The sequence below is a fragment of the Nerophis ophidion genome, linkage group LG13 (genome assembly GCF_033978795.1).
Source record: "Nerophis ophidion isolate RoL-2023_Sa linkage group LG13, RoL_Noph_v1.0, whole genome shotgun sequence".
NCBI lineage: Eukaryota > Metazoa > Chordata > Actinopteri > Syngnathiformes > Syngnathidae > Nerophis > Nerophis ophidion.
The window spans coordinates 45341377-45359374 of NC_084623.1; the positions used below are offsets into that span (position 1 = coordinate 45341377).

The 17998-nt window shown below is 40.6% G+C and overlaps 2 protein-coding genes across 6 annotated transcripts in view; both read left to right on the forward strand.

Moving 5' to 3' along the window:
- Positions 1–2063, forward strand: part of mrpl44 (mitochondrial ribosomal protein L44) — a 9697-nt gene extending 7634 nt beyond the window's left edge. Inside the window, exons 3-4 of the mRNA XM_061919032.1 lie at positions 584–762; positions 839–2063. Coding sequence (XP_061775016.1) covers positions 584–762; positions 839–1013 — 354 coding nt within the window. The 3' untranslated portion in view covers positions 1014–2063. The remainder of the gene's footprint in view (positions 1–583; positions 763–838) is intronic.
- Positions 2064–6590: 4527 nt separating this feature from the next.
- agfg1a (ArfGAP with FG repeats 1a) overlaps positions 6591–17998 on the forward strand; it is a 45826-nt gene continuing 34418 nt past the window's right edge. For 2 of the 5 annotated variants that reach the window (XM_061919033.1, XM_061919035.1), the window contains exon 1: positions 6592–6928. In XM_061919033.1, coding sequence (XP_061775017.1) covers positions 6762–6928 — 167 coding nt within the window. In that variant the 5' untranslated portion in view covers positions 6592–6761. Of the gene's footprint in view, positions 6929–17998 lie in introns of all 5 variants that reach the window. The other 3 variants (XM_061919036.1, XM_061919037.1, XM_061919034.1) reach the window with 2 other exon arrangements.

The following is a 17998-nucleotide window of genomic DNA, read 5'->3' on the forward strand; positions in this document are numbered from 1 at the left end:
GGCACACCTCCGAACCGAAACCCCTGTTTTTGCGAATATGTATATGGACATATCATGCTTTGCTTTCATTATAATACTCTTTGATTTTTTTGTGGCTCCAGACAGATTTTTTTTTTTTTTTTGGGTCAATATGTGTATTTCAACATTTTTGGTTGCCGACCCCCGGTCAAGGAAGGCCGAAGTGTCCGGTACATTCAACTTTGTGAAATTCGTCCGTTTTGACGCACAACGCTAGCCCTGCAGCCCCATCTGTCGCTTGGTCCCCGTCTTCTCCAGTCTCACCACATGGACCTCGGTGTGGCAAAGAGCCAGCTTTTGGTCTCCGGTGCAAACTTGGCCAAAAGGCTCATGCAGGAAGATCCAAAAGTACTAAAAAGTCCCAAAAGAGAAGTTTCAAAAGTGGCACCGCTTGTTGCGCCGTCCTCAAAGGGCTTGAAACCAAAAACAAAAAAAACTCACACAAAAACAATAACACAAAAGAGGACACAAGAGCGCAGACCATACAGCATAGCCATCTGATCAGAACTTTAACTGTCTTAAAATCTATTTATCTACTCACACACCCCTTTATCCTTGTTCTTAGGACTTCCTGGTGTCCCAGCTGATAGGAAAAGACCTGTTCGATATGTGGACTGTAATCAATCCCATGGGACTTTTGGTAGAGGAACTGAATAAAAGGAACATTCCTCTTCCAGAGCCCCGCCTCATTAGGTCTGCCGGGTCCAGCACCGTCCTGCCGCTGTATTTTGTTGGTTTGTACAGGTATGTGTCTGATTTTGTTTTTCTATCAATCATGTTGAAGTTCACATTTGATTTATTCTATCTCTGCTCTTTTCAGTGATAAGAAGCTCCTGGCTCATGGTCCAGGCGAGACACTGGCTGCGGCAGAGGAGGAGGCAGCCCGCGTCGCCCTGCGGAAACTCTACGGCTACACTGGGAACCGCAGACCCATGGACTTCACCGCCAAACCACAGCATGAGCAGCCTTTACTTCAGTCGGTCAGCAGCAGTTAATAAAACTTCAACAAAAACTGTCTTCCATTATCAATATTGGCCAAATAATTTGTCTTTTTTGGACCATGGTCATTGCCTTGTGGGCTTTAAATGTCACCATATACCAGGTCTGGGCAATTATTTTGACTCGTGGGCCACATTTAGGGAAAAAAATGTGTCTGTTGGCCGTTGTATCTATTTTTAGGAACACTAATACAAAACCTCACAATAATTTCTGACTGAATGCTAAAAACGTTATGACAGGCCGCCTTAAAAAACATAATGGAATTTTATTTTTTTCTATGAACGATAAAACACTGAATATTGACAAAATATGAACGTCACACCGCCTTTCGATCGATATATTTTACAATCAGTTGAAACACAACAAAAATGCAAGAAACTGAAATATGAGCGCGAAGGGTAAAAATGAACCCCACCTACAGTCTGATATATCTGATATTTGCTGAATTTCCCCAGGGATCAATAAAGTATTTTCTATTCTATTCTATTCTATTCTATATATCACTAAACTTTAGAACTTTGTTGTGAAAAACCCCTTCCGCGTTGTTGTGAAAATCTCCTTCCGCGTCTGTGGAAACGCTTCCCGCCCACACTGCTTGGTGCCTCCTCTGAGCTGCTGTGATGTAGATGACAATAGTAACTAATTAGATTACCATAGTAACTGGTACATCATCCATAAGTGCAGATTCCTACCATTGAAATACTTTGTATAGTTGAAGACTTACAGTCATTAGAAAACATCACTGCACATCACGATGGCAGCTACACCTTCCGTTTTAAAGATTAAAAACAATTATTTGGGAATGTCCGGCGGGCCAGATTGAAAAACTAAACGGGCCGCATGTAGTCCCCGGGCCTTGATTTGCCGAGGCCTGCTATATACCCTGAACAAGTTGTATGTTTAATATACATTTTGGGAAAATATTTAAACTTAAAAAATCTCATGATTTTTGTATTGAACCTCCAGTGTACATAATATAAATTGGAATTGCAATGGTAGTCGTGATGCAATTTTGTTCACTTGGAATAAAGTATGTGTGTTATCTACTTGGTCTATGTCTATGAGCTTCCCTTCAGAACCTAATATGGCCTGCAATACACTTAAAACACTATTTTAGCAATAATGATTATGTTGTACAGTATGTGTACATACAGTATATACCATGTGCATTATTTTGATTTGTCTGGATTGGTGCTTCTCGAATTTTTTTTTACCAAGTACCACCATAATGACCAACAATAAAATACATTACAGTAGTAGGCGTAAATATTCATTAAAAACAAGGCAGAGGTTTTTTTTCACAACTATATTAAATATTTTGGCCGTTGTAACATCCCACACAGTTTAAACATTAACACTATGTTTGAATATTTAAGTGATTATTTGGCGTACGACGAGAAGAGGCCCGGTACGCGTACCACAGTTTGACAATCACCGGTCTCGATGTGTTTTATTTCATCGTTCGAATTTCATATGCATGTCATTGGAAATACCATCTTATGATGAATTACCATGAATTGATTAACATGGAACCCGACTTAAACCAGTTGAAAAACTTATTCGGGTGTTACCATTTAGTGGTCAATTGTACGGAATATGTACTGTACTGTGCAATCTGCTAATAAATCAATCAATCAAATCAGTTCTAATTACGCCAGCCCCACTGCTAACTGGATTCAATTGCATACATACACACACACATATATATATATATATATATATATGTCTTAATTGGATTATCCAGAGAATAGTGCTCAATACCGTGGTAGAGCGCAATATGTATGTGTGGGAAAATTCACAAGACTACTTCATCTCCACAGAACTGTTTCATGAGGGGTTCCCTCAATCGTCAGGAGATTTTACATATACATATATATATGTCTATATATATATACATATATATAGACATATATATATATACATATATATATTTTACATATATATATATATATATTTTACATATATATATATGTATATATATATACATATATATATATGTATATATATATACATATATATATGTATATATATATATATACATATATATGTATATATATATACATATATATGTATATATATATATATACATATATATATATATATATATATATATATATATATATATGTATGTATATTCTGAGCGCGATGATGTCACTTTATCGATGGGAAAATGCATTTTTAGACAATTTGCCTGAGAGGCAACGAGACGCCGAGAGTAACAAGCGGTAGAAAAAGGATTAAAAAGGACAGACTACAAAAAGAAAACATTATAATAATAAATATTTTTTCAACTTGGGACTTCCTGCTGGCTGGATTTTGGGGACCCCTGTTGTAGACTTTGAGTTACATGAAAAAAATATATACACAATTAAACAATCTATCATGTCAAAATCTCCCCTAGCTTGTCCCAATCATTTGCGCCATTACAGCTTTTTTTTAATTTATTTTTTATTTTATAAACCTTTATTTATAAATTGCAACATTTACAAACAATTGAGATATAATAATAATCAAAATAGGAAAAAACAGCGCCAGGGGGTTGTAAACTCAATAAAGTAACTAAAATAGAATGCAAAATATATACATATAAAATATATATATATATATATATATATATATATATATATATATGTATATATATATATATATATATATGTAAACAAAGTGCTAAGCCATAGTTTTACACAAGCTCAGTAAATAACTTAAATTTGGAACACAGCATCATTGTTTTCACAGGTTTTTGGTTGTTAGAGATAGAGAGTGTTTTACCGTAGAGTTCTAATTTTTTTTTTTTAAAGGCAAAAAAAAATTGCGCCATTACGGTTCATAAAACATTTTCCGATGAGTCACGTCCTCAGCCCGCCAATCCTGTCCCAGTTGTATGTGCTACATTTTCTGTCTTTTCTATTATAATTACGTCATTAACATTTTATGGGGCGAGTCATGATTCATAAAATATTAATAACATGACAACTATAATAGTTGGAGAAAAATGCAGCACAAACGATTAGGACAAGTTTGGGGAGATTTTGACAAGCTGATTAACAGTCTGTGTAACAGTAATGCGGATGCTGCATCGATCCGTTGTGGTGAAGAAGCTGAGCCGGAAGGTAAACCTCTCAATTTACCGGCCGATCTACGTTCCCATCCTCACCTATGGTCATGAGCTTTGGGTTATGACCGAAAGGACAAGATCACAGGTACAAGCGGCCGAAATGATCGAGTTTGCTCTGCCGGGTGGCGGGTCTCTCCCTTACAGATAGGGTGAGAAGTTCTGCCATTCGGGAGGAACTCAAAGTAAAGCCGCTGCTCCTCCACATCGAGAGGAGCCAGATGAGGTGGTTCGGGCATCTGGTCAGGATGCCACCCGAACGCCTCCCTAGGGAGGTGTTTCGGTCACATCCAACCCGTAGGAGGCTACGGGGAAGACCCAGGACACGTTGGGAAGACTATGTCTCCCGGTTGGTCTGGGAACGCCTCGGGATCCCCCGGGAAGCGCTGGACGAAGTGGCTGGGGAGAGGAAAGTCTGGGCTTCCCTGCTTAGGCTGCTGCCCCCGCGACCCGACCTCAGATAAGCGGAAGAAGATGGATGGATTACAGTTTACCCGCAAGATGACGCTGCTTATTTCGGAAGAGTGAAAAACAAAAGGGTCAAACTAGCCCAAAAAAAGTCTGGTTACAGAACTCTGGAATGACCTCCCGGTAACAGTTTGAGATGCTACCTCAGTAGAAGCATTTAAGTCTCACCTTAAAACTCATTTGCATACTCTAGCCTTTAAATAGACCCCCTTTTTAGACCAGTTGATCTGCCGCTTCTTCTATTTTTCTCCTCTGTCCCACTCTCACTTGTGGAGGTGGTCAGGTCCGGTGGCCATGGATGAAGTACTGGCTGTCCAGAGTCGGGACCCAGGATGGATCGCTCGCCTGTGTATCGGCTGGGGACATCTCTGCACTGCTGATCCACCTCCGCTTGGGATGGTTTCCTGTTGGCTCCACTATGGTCAGGACTCTCGCTACTGTGTTGGATCCACTTTGGACTGGACTCTCACAGTTGTGTTGGATCTACTATGGATTGGACTTTCACAGTATCATGTTAGGCCCGCTCGACATCCATTGCTTTTGGTCCCCTAGGGCAGTGGTTCTCAAATGGGGGTACGCGTACCCCTGGGGGTACTTGAAGGTATGCCAAGGTTACGTGAGATTTTTAAAAAATATTCTAAAAAAAATAGCAACAGTTCAAAATTCCTCTATAAATGTATTTATTGAATAATACTTCAAAAAATATGAATGAAAGTTCATAAACTGTGAAAAAAATACAACAATGCAATAATCAGCGTTGACAGCTAGATTTTTTGTGGACATGTTCCATAAATAATGATGTTAAAAATTATTTTTTTTGGAAAGACATTTTTATAATTAAGTTCATGAATCCAGATGGATCTCTATTACAATCCCCAAAGAGGGCACATTAAGTTCATGATTACTTCCATGTGTAGAAATCTTTTTTTATAATTTAATCACTTGTTTATTTTTCAAAAAGTTTTTAGTTATTTTTATATCTTTCTGTCCATCCATCCATCCATCCATTTTCTACCGCTTATTCCCTTTCGGGGTCGCGGGGGGCGCTGGCGCCTATCTCAGCTACAATCGGGCGAAAGGCGGGGTACACCCTGGACAAGTCGCCACCTCATCGCAGGGCCAACACAGATAGACAGACAACATTCACACTCACATTCACACACTAGGGCCAATTTAGTGTTGCCAATCAACCTATCCCCAGGTGCATGTCTTTGGAAGTGGGAGGAAGCCGGATAGTTAAAAAAGACCACTACAAATGAGCAATATTTTGCACTGTCATACAATTTAATGAATCAGAAACCGATGACATAGTGCTGTATTTTACTTCTTTATCTCTTTTTTTCAACCAAAAATGCTTTGCCCTGATTGGGAGTACTTGAATTAAAAAAATGTTCACAGGGGGTACATCACTGAAAAAAGGTTGAGAACCACTGCCCTAGGGGCAGGGGGGTTGCCCACATATGCGGTCCTCTCCAAGGTTTCTCATAGTCATCATTGTCACTGTCACCGAGTTTTCCTTGCCCTTATGTGGGCTCTACCGAGGATGTGCAGCCCTTTGAGACACTGGTGATTTAGGGCTGTATAAATAAACATTGATTGATTGAACCTCACTATAATGAAGAATTGAATTTTCGAGTCAGACAATATTTACACACGTTTGATATCACATCACGTACAGTAGCGAATGCGAAAGTAACGAGTAGGATTTTTATCTTGCTCCAACTACAGCCCTGTGCTGACGTCTTGTGCTGCATTCCAGCGCCTCGGAAGATCTCTAAATGCCCACGTCATTGTGTGTAGTTTACCGCGTATAGCTTACGTCATAATCATGGCACGGAGCAAAGTGTGGTCGAATTATGTAAAGGTAATATTGCTGCTACTTAATGTTGGACAGGTCAATTTCGTGAGTTGGATATCAAATGAACAATGTTAAATTCCGCCTTGCCATGCGAACCTGAACGCACCATCAAACTCCTTGTTGGAGCAACCTCCCGCCCTTCCCCTCCCCTCCTTGTCTGCTAAACGGGTCAGCAACCTCGAAACAAGCACACACATTTTATTTGTGTTCTTTTTTTTTTTAAAAAACAACAACAAAAAAAACGTCGCCTTAGCCTTTTTAAAAAAAAATATTTCTAATCGAATCGTGTTCTGTGTAGACCTCATCATGGCGGCAAGTGCGAAGCGAAAGCAAGAGGAGAAACACCTGAAGATGCTGAGGGAAATGACGAGTTTGCCTGCCAACAGAAAGTGCTTTGACTGCGACCAGCGCGGTCCCACCTATGCCAACATGACGGTGGGCTCCTTCGTCTGCACCTCCTGCTCCGGCATCCTGTGAGTGACCTTAGCCCGGACACACACACACTAATGCTACATATGGCACACACCAGCAGTTAGCTCGCTAGCACCGGCTAACGCTGTCTGCTAAAGCAGTGTTTCTCAACCACTGTGCTGCGGCACACTAGTGTGCCGTGAGCTACAGTCTGGTGTGCCGTGGGAGATGATCTAAGTTCACCTATTTGGGGTAAAAAAATGTTTTTTGTAAACCAGTAATTGTAGTCTTCAAATGATGTGTCAGTGTTTTCTAGAGTAACCGTGTAATACTCTCCCATATCAATAGGTGATAGCCTATTGATATAGAGCAGGGGTGCCCACACTTTTTCTGCAGGCGAGCTACTTTTCAATTGACCAACTCGAGGGGATCTACTTCATTTATATATATCATTTATATTTATTTACTTATGAAAGAGACATTTGTAGACAAGTTAATTGTGTTTAATGATAATACAAGCATGTGTAACACATATATATGTCTTTCTTTCACAAAGACCAGAATATAAGTTGGTGTATTACCTGATTCTGATGACTTGCATTGATTGGAATCAGACAGTAATGATGATAACGCCCACATTTTCAAATGGAGGAGAAAAAAAGTTGTCCTTTCTGTACAATACCACATGAAAGTGGTTGGTTTTTGGCATCTAATTCATCCAGCTTCCATACACTTTACAAGAAAAACATTGGCGGCAAATTCCGTAGCTTGCTTGATTGACATTCACGGCACCCGAGGGTCTTGTGAGATGACGCTGGCTGCTGCCAGTTCATTATTATGAAAAAATGACAGAGAGGAAGGCGATAAACGCTTTTTATTTCAACAGACTTTCGCGCCGTCCCTTCCGTCAAAACTCTAAAGGCCGACTGCACATTTCCTATCTTCACAATAAAAGCCCTGCTTCATGCTGCCTGCGCTAACAAAATAAGAGTCTCGGAAAGCTGGCGTGCACATCACTTGTGCACGCCAGCTTTCTGAGGGTTCGCTTGTGCACGCCTGTTTTCCGAGACTCTGTATTTAGTTAGCGCAGGCAGCATGAAGCAGGGCTTTTATTGTGAAGACAGGAAATGTGCAGTCGGCCTTTAGAGTTTTGACGGAAGGTACGGCGCGAGAGTCTGTTGAAATAAAAAGTGTTTCTCGCCTTCCTCTCGGTCATTTTTATTAATAATGATTTTGCAGCAGCCAGCGTTATCTCACAAGACCCTCCGGTACCGTGAATGTCATTTAAGTGACGTCTTGGTGAAGATTGATGATCACTAATTTTTAGGTCTATTTTTTTTAAAAGCCTGGCTGGAGATCGACTGACACACCCCCCGCGGTCGACTGGTAGCTCGCGATCGACGTAATGGGCACCCCTGATATAGAGCATGGGTGTCAAATTTGGCCTGCCGTGTAATTTCATTTGGCCCTTGAGGCAATAATAAATTAACATTAGAGCTGGCCCGCCGGTATTATACAGTGGCGGTGCCGCTGTATCACCGCATTCAACGCTAATTCTCATAGTTGCCAACCCTCCTGATTTTTCCAGGAGAATCCCGAATTTCAGTGCCTCCGCCGCAAATCTCCCGGGGCAACCATTCTCCCGACTTTCCACCGGGAATACAATATTGACGGCGTGCCTTAATGGTACTGCTTTCAGCATCCTCTACAACCTGTTGTCACGTCCGCTTTTACTCCATGCAAACAGCGTGCCGGCCCAGTCACGTAATATATGCGGCTTCTACACACTCACAAGTGAATGCAATGCATACTTGGTCAACAGCCATACAGGTCACACTGAGGGTGGCCGTATAAACAACTTTAACACCACACTGTGAACCCACTTCAAACAAGAATGACAAACACATTTCGGGAGAACATTCGCACCGTAACACAACATAAATACAACAGAACAAATACCCAGAAACCCTTGCAGCACTAACTCTTCCGGGACGCTACAGTATACACCCCCGCTACCAACAGAACTCGATTTTGCATGTCACTATAAAGTTATATAAGCCTTGCTTGTTCAATATTCAATGCAAAACTTGTTTGGGTCCCTATTAAAAGGTTAATTTGGCCAACTTTGGCCAGCGGCTTTGTTCAGTTTAGAATTTTGGCCCACTCTGTATTTGAGTTTGACTCCCCTGATATAGAGGAACTGAATAAAAGGAACATTCCTTGATACTTTGTAGATATTGGAAAAAGCAGGAGGCAGTGTGAAGATACAAAAGGTATTTAATGCTTAAACAAAAAAATAAACAAAAAGTGAGTGCCCCTAAGAAAGGGCATTGAAGCTTAGGGAAGGCAATGCGGAACAAAACTAAAACTGTACTACAAATTAAACAAAACCAGAATGCTGGACGACAGCAAAGACTTACTGCGGAGCAACGACGGTGTTGTCACGCCAAATTTCTTCCCCCCTTCAAAAATCTTCCCCCCCATTTACTTTGATTGATTGATTGATTGATACTTTTATTAGTAGATTGCACAGTACAGTACATATTCCGTACAATTGAACACTAAATGGTAACACCCGAATAAGTTTTTCAACTTGTTTAAGTCGGGGTCCACGTTAATCAATTCATGGTATTTCGGTACTTCCGGGGTCATGATTAATACAGACATTTTGTTAACGCTATATTATAAAAATGTAACCCTATATTATAAAAATACAGACGTTTTGTTAACGCTATATTATAAAAAATAAAATTCAAAAAACAATTTACAAACACAAGCTATGGGATGACATATTTACTTCCGGGGTCACGTTTCCTCACGTTTCCTCTCACGTCATCCCATAGCTTGTGTTTGTAAATTGTTTTTCATTTTTTACATTTTTTTTATAATATAGCGTTAACAAAACGTCTATTTTTATAATATAGCAATATATTTTTATAATATAGTGTTAACAAAACATCTGTATTAATCATGACCCCGGAAGTAAATGGGGGGGGAAGGTTTTTGTAGAGGGAAGAAATTTGGCGTGACAGCGTCCACAAAGTATATCCGTACATGACAGTCAATAATGTCCCGACAAAGAAGGATAATCCATCCATTTTCTACCGGGGTCATGGGTGGTGCTTGGGCCTATCTCAGCTACGATCGGGCGGAAGGTGGCGTACACCCTGGACAAGTCGCCACCTCATCACAGGGTAAAAACCAATGAAATATTCTTGATTGCTAAACAAAGTAGATGCGGGGACCGAAAGCAATGGATGTAGAGCGGGTCTAACATGATACTGTGAAAGTTCAATCCATAGTGGATCCAACACAACCGGGAGAGTCCAGTCCAAAGTAGATCCAACACAGTATTGAGAGTCTCGTCCATAGTGGAGCCAACAGGAAACCATCCCAAGCGGAGGCGGATCAGATGCGCAGAGATGTCCCCAGCCGATACACAGGCGAGCGGTCCATCCTGCGTCCCGACTCTGGACAGCCAGTACTTCATCCATGGCCACCGGACCGGACCCTCTCCACAAGAGAGAGGGGACAGAGGAGAAAAATAGAAGAAACGGCAGATCAACTGGTCTAAAAAGGGGGTCTATTTAAAGGCTAGAGTATACAAATGAGTTTTAAGGTGAGACTTAAATGTTTCTACTGAGGTAGCAGCTCAAACTGTTACCGGGAGGGCATTCCAGAGTACTGGAGCCCGAACGGAAAACGCTCTATAGCCCGCAGACTTTTTTTGGGCTCTGGGAATCACTAATAAGCCGGAGTCCTTTGAACGCAGATTTCTTGCCGGGACATATGGTACAATACAATCAGCAAAATAGGCTGGAGTTAGACCGTGTAGTATTTTATACGTAAGTAGTAAAACCTTAAAGTCACATCTTAAGTGCACAGGAAGCCAGTGCAGGTGAGCCAGTACAGGCGTAATGTGATCAAACTTTCTTGTTCTTGTCAAAAGTCTAGCAGCCGCATTTTGTACCAACTGTAATCTTTTAATGCTAGACATGGGGAGACCCGGAAATAATACGTTACAGTAATCGAGACAAGACATAACAAACGCATGGATACTGATCTCGGCGTCACTAGCAGACAAAATGGGGCGAATTTTAGCGATATTACGGAGATGAAAGAAGGCCGTTTTAGTAACATTCTTAATGTGTGACTCAAACAAGAGAGTTGGGTCAAAGACAATGCCCAGATTCTTTACCGAGTCGCCTTGTTTAATTGTTTGGTTGTCAAATGTTAAAGTTGTGTTATTAAATAGAGGTCGGTGTCTCTGCATCGGTTTCAAAAATGTATGACTTTTTAAAACGCCGCTGTACGGAGTGGTACACGGATATAGACAGGAGCGCCAATAAACCTTAAAGGCACTGCTTTTGCATGCCGGCCCAATCACATAATATCTATGGCTTTTCACACACAAGGCATACTTGGTAAACAGCCATACAGGTCACACTGAGGGTTGTCGTATAAACAACTTTAACACTGTTACAAATATGCGCCACACCGTGAACCCGCACCAAACAAAAATGACAAGCACATTTCGGGAGAACATCCGCACCGTAACGCAACAAAAACACAACAGAACAAATACCCAGAACCCCTTTTGTTCATACGGTGGTGATGTGGAGATGGTGTTGATGTGCAGGTTGCTTCAGCACTTTGTGGGTGTGGCACCGGCCGGGATGTTGAAATGCGGAGTTTCAAGCACTCTTCATTCTCTAGCGCAGGGGTGTCAAACTCAAATACAGAGTGGGCCAAAATTTAAAACTGAACAAAGCCGCGGGCCAAGGTTGAACAAATTAACCTTTTAATAGGGACCCAAACAAGTTTTGCAATGAATATTGAACAAGCAAGGCAGCATGGTGGACCAGAGGTTAGTGCATCTCCCTCACAATATGAAGGTCCTGAGTAATCCTGGGTTCAATCCCGGGCTCGAGATCTTTCTGTGTGAAGTTTGCATGTTCTCCCCGTGAATGCGTGGGTTCCCTCCAGGGACTCGGGCTTCCTCCCATGGAACAGGCAGAGCTTATATAACGTGATAGTGCAAAATCAACTTTCAAAAAACAAACGAAAAAACATCAGTGGTATATAAAATAAAATGTAATTAAAAAAATTAATGCCTCTTTTCTATTTGCAGCCTTCTGAGGTAAATATAAACATTAACTTTTTCCACAGGCTAATAAATTTGAAAATAAAATAAAAATGAGGTGATCGGGGTTTGGTGGTAGCGGGGGGTGTATATTGTAGCTTTCTGGAAGAGTTAGTGCATCAAGGGGTTCTGGGTATTTGTTCTGTTGTGTTTATGTTGTGTTACGGTGCGGTTGTTCTCCCAAAATGTGTTTTGTCATTCTTGTTTGGTGTGGGTTCACAGTGTGGCGCATATTTGTAACAATGTTAAAGTTGTTTATACGGCCACCCTCAGTGTGACCTGTATGGCTGTTGACCAAGTATGCATGGCATTCGCTTATGTGCGTGTGAAAGCCGCATATATTATGTGACTTGGCCAACACGCTGTTTATATGGAGGAAAAGAGGACGTGACGATATGTTGTAGAGGACGTTAAAGGCACGCTCCCAATATTGTTGTCCGGGTGAAAATCGGGAGAATGGTTGCCCAGGGAGATTTTCGGGAAGGACACTAAACTTCGGGAGTCTCCCGGGAAAATCGGTAGGGTTAGCAAGCATGAGTATTAGCGGTGAATTTGGTGTTACAGGCGGGCCAGCTCTAATGTTAATTTGATATTGCCTCAAAGGCCAAATGAAATTAAACGGCGGGCCAGGTTTGGCCCGCGGGCCAGAGTTTGACACCCAGGCTCTAGCGGGTGACTTTTCAAATGATGCTACAAATTAGTAGTGCTGCATACTTGACATATTACGGTTGTCTGATCAACATCTTCCTTTGAAGCCAAACCACCGCCAGACGATGGACTCCGTGCTGTTTTGCTTGGGAATGAATTCTTCTTCCTCTACTTGTTACCAGATTCGCACATTCTTTCTCTCGTTTTACCACTCGCACCGCTCTGCTCGCACCACCTGTCACAGAATTTAGCTGCCACAGCTAACTTTACCTATGGTACATTCCTCTCTGCTACCTCTCTGCTCCGCGAGAGCACATGACGTTGCATGCGCGACAGTATGTGGCTTACTGTATGTAACAATGTGTGCTTGTTTTATGTCTCTGTGAGAAGAAGAGACAAGAAAGAGTGACAAACGCCTGTAGTGTAATGCATGCAGCTAAAAACTGTGTGAGAACGTATACTCGAATACTCACGATATAGTCATTTTCTATATCGCACAGAGACAAACCCGCGATATATTGAGTATATTCGATATATATTGCCCAGCCCTATATGGAACCATTGTCTCGTTGTCCCTCCTAATGCAATAATTGCTGTGATGTGACACCTGTCTCTATATATGCGTTGGACACGCCTTCCTACTTCCCTTAAGTCCACGATAACAGGAGAGACAGGGGTCCACGCTACGACAGAAAAAGTGCATTTGTCTTGTTAAACACTCAAGTTTACTTTCTTGTCCTGTATTATACTCAGTGGCCTAGTGGTTAGAGTGTCCACCCTGAGATCGGTAGGTTGTGAGTTCAAACCCCGACCGTGTCATACCAAAGACTATAAAAAAATGGGACCCATTGTCTCCCTGCTTGGCACTCAGCATCAAGGGTTGGAATTGGGGGTTAAATCACCATAAATTATTCACACAGACCGTGTAATGTCCGTGTCTAATAAAGCAGTTGGTTTTCCTGCACAACAACAACTAAGCTTTTAGTTTTTGTTATGAAAATGGACAATGAAAATACGGTGGATAGGACCAACAATCCCAATATTTGTTACTCAGACTTAACATAATGTTAGTTTATTTGCACAACCAGGTCTAAGTAGTTATATTTAGGCATTGCAATAACAAAATAACTTATCCAATCTACTGTCTTTTCTTTGTTTAATTCTGCTCTCAAACACTACTAATATAGTTGAGAATAAACTCAAAGGCATTACAGAGAGTTTCCCACACAAATCAAATGTTCAAACGAACATTTTACAAAGTGATCGTTGCAGACACGAGCGGTACGATTGATGAAAGTGATATTTTTAAGAGCCATTTCCTTTGATGCACTTTCGTTTTTTTCCTTACTTTTATTACTTTTGGAATGACTGGAACACCTCAGAACAGAACGGTAATATTTTCTGCTCAAACTCTACATTTATTCTCACTTGTTTCAAATGCTATGCTCAAACTGCTTGAGCCGCCAAGAAGAAAAATGAATGTGACGTCATATGCAACCCTCCTATAGTAAGAATTAAGTGCTAATTTTTAAAGACTCTGCAATAATATAGCAAACTCGGTACAGATGTACAGTATATTAATAGATAACGTCATGTAGATACTCATAAACAATATATGCAAATGGTGCGCTTTACATAGTGCAACATTTACATGTGCATTTACTCTTCCTTAGTTTGAACAAATGTAAGCTATTTTTAATTTTGTTGGCGATGTTGGACCGGATGTGACGTGTCGTGCTATTAGTGGGATGCAAAGAGTGTGTGCGTGTGTGTGTGTCAATCTGTATGTGTGTGAGAGAGAGAGAAGGTGTCTTGACGAGAAGCCAGTGTGTTGACAAGAGATATGACTTTTGTCAATAAAGAACGTGTCTCTCGATTCCCTCGTTATGGTCTGTCTTTTATAATTACAAACCCTCAGTTACACAAACAAGCTTACTTACTTTTTCAGACGACTGCGCTGTATTTTTGTACAAACCACCTCTAGTTTGTACGACGTTAGTTGGCAACATGAACCACATCTTGCAGCACTTGGTCCTCTCAGATGGTAATGTCCTATGTGCAGTGGCTGTCCATTTCGACAAGGCATTGTTTAATTTATTTTTTACAAACGCAGATAAACTCAGCCAACATAGTTTGTTGTCCTCTGTTTGCTGTCCATGTAGCATTTATGCTAGTGACGCCATCCTCGTGTTCATGTTTCGGTTTAAGCTGCTATTTTAAACTTCATGTGTGCCGGTGGGAAAGTTTGTTGCTGCAATTCCAATTAGTTTAACGGGGCCTGACTCTTTTTTGACCGTCAGTTGATTCCGTAGTGTGGGGAAATGTCGTAGCGTTCAGTTACTGTTAGGGTTCGGGCGATATGGGTGAAAAATGTATCACAATATGAGTTTTTTATTTTGGTCGATTATAGATAATTATTGATTTTTTTATGACATATGGAAAATATGGACCCGGAAAAAACAAATTCATTTTGCCATTTTTATTTTAGGTGCAACTTTTTTCCGATTATGATCTCAGTTATCAAAACAAAAAGGTAAACACAATTTTAAAATCACAATAAACACTTTACAAAAACCTCTTTAAACGAAGGTGCCAAAAAATGCAATATGTAAGAAATGGTTAATAAAGTGTAACAAAATTGTGCAAAGTGTGAAAATGTAAACAGAGAAAGTTACGTGGTCTGTGCAACATTTATTATTTAGTATATTTTTCTAATTTAGGGATGTAAATTAATTTGTTATGCAGTAAATATTTAAATATTATTGGACCAAATTACTATTTAAAAGCAGCACATTTGTTACATTTTGTTATTTGTTTCAGCTAAAACTCTCGACGGTCAGTATTACATTTTAGATAAAAATTATCTAAAAACTGTAATTGATAATTGCACATGGACTGACTGGCACTAGCTCGCTAATAGGAAAGCCAGAAACTGGGCCGTCCTTCCTTACTAAGAAAGGACATACCCCAGTCTAAACTTCTATGAAAGCATTGATGTTTGAAAAACTAAGATATTGAATTGTGTACATTGAACCTACAAGCTTTTTGAGCACATTGAACAATACCAGGATAATAATAACCATGACAATTATGGTCAGGATGACCATGATTAAAGACGTCCATATGGTTTAAATCTTAAGGACCACATATGAATGAGGTCTGGGTACAATTTGAAAAAAATAAGATACATGTCAAATGTGGGCAAACAGTTGATACTGATATTGCCCACCTTTTGTATGCAACACCAGTGCAGGAAGCAAGTCGACCACATCCCGCCTCTATGTTGACTACAAAACATCTATGGTATGTTTGAGTTTAAGCTTCACAGTGCAGTTGTGTAATCCAGCATCTGCAGCCTGGGATTTAGGATTAGTGAAGCGTTACGTTTCTTCCCTTTCTGTGAAAAGTCTTCGGTTTTCAATCTATCACTTGTTCTGTTCTATGGTTCTATTTTTTGGGGTATGAACAGTTGTCTGGTAGCAGAAATGTAAAGATGGCAATCATCTTGGTAGGGATACATAGTGCTGGACGTATTTGTCTTGGTATTTATCTCAGTGATCTCTTGCGACCGTCAGTGTTTTTGCATAAATCCGGAAGGTTTTCAAACTCATTTTACCTCAAATAAATAATTACCCATACTATACCATACCATACCAACTTTATTTATAATACGGATATTGGCGACTATTTACTATTCATGGGCTAAGATTCGATTATAACTTGATTATTCATGCATCTTTAATTGATGTAAATGCATGTAAGGCTTCTCCTTTGGTTGCTGATGTATCTCATAATTTATTGTGTCATTCATACTCATTCATATCTATGACTTGCAGTGTTGTCGCACTGTTCGGATTATGGATGTAACGATAGGAAAATTTCATATCACGGTTCTCGTGACCAAAATTATCTCGGTTATTGTTATTATCACAGTATTGTTGAATGTGCTCAAAAAGTACTTATACAAAACACAGAAATCTTTTTAAGAGTTTTTTTTCAATATATCTAAAATAAATTGACAAAGTTCGAGAACCCACCATTTTGCATGTTTTGCGTTTTATATGCTCACAATACGAAGGTCCTGGGTTCGATCCTTTACTCAGAATCCCTCTGTGTGGAGTTTGCATGTTCCCCCCGTGACTGCATGGGTCCCCGCCGGGTGCTCTGGGTGCTCCGGGTTCCTCCCACCTCCAAAAACATGCACCTGGGGATAGGTTCATTGGCAACACTAAATTGTTGTGAATGTGAGCATGAATGTTGTCTGTCTATCTGTGTTGGCCCTGCGATGAGATGGCAACTTGTCCATGGTGTACACTGCCTACCGCCCGAATGCAGCTGAGATAGGCTCCAGCACCTCCCGCAGCCCCAAAAGGGACTAGCGTTAGAAAATGGATGGATGCTACACTGATAGGGGTATAGTCTTAGTATTGTATCTGTTTTAATGGCTAGGCTTTTATTGTTTTAAATATTAGTTTATTTAAGTGTAAAGTGTGTAACAAAAAAATCTATTATTGTTTATTATTTCTGGCAGGTGTTTTGGCGTCTTACTTTGTTCAGCAGTCTTTAAATGCACCGTAAACACATCTCTGTCTCATATTTCTCTGCATATAGAACGTTCTCTCTGTTCTAAGGCCCCGTTTACACTAAGCCAGCTAAAGTTATCCAGCGTAAATCCCACCTAACTTTATCCTTGTCTACACACACACAATTGTCATTTAAGTTAAATGGTCGTTAAATCTAGGGATCTATATATCTGGTCAGGACACGACTCACTCTTTTACCTTCACCTTCATTGTCCATTCGTTTTTGGTGACGTTATATACTCTGGACCCAGACGTTGAGTCCGCGACATAAATGGCGTACAATAACTGATACAATCTGCTTTGCCAGTCCAAAAGCATTCGCCATTTCCCGTGGTTAGTCTTCCCTCGATGGCCAGCACACGTTACCTTTTTTTTTTTATCACATCCACGGAAGGCTTCATTCTCGTTGACTCCCCTTAGACAAAGGGGCTGAGTTTTCCGGTATGTAGAATCACAGCAGACCTCGACATTGGAAAGTTCTATTGCAATCTGAAAAGTGTTGTATCCCAAATAACGGCAATCGCTTTCTCTTAAGGTATTCATGTCGGATTTCCACAAGCGTCTGTACATGTAGAAGAATGAGAAACACGGGCATGTCTGGATGACTCTCCTCCATATTTCCAGTGGTTAGCTCCGAGTTACGAAACCGCTTTATTATGAAGCTGGCTGTGGCAAGTTCTTTCTGACGTCACTTCCGGTGTGGGGCGCGTTCTTTCTGGCGTCACTTCCTCTCCGAACTCAGTTTGTAAACGATCAAT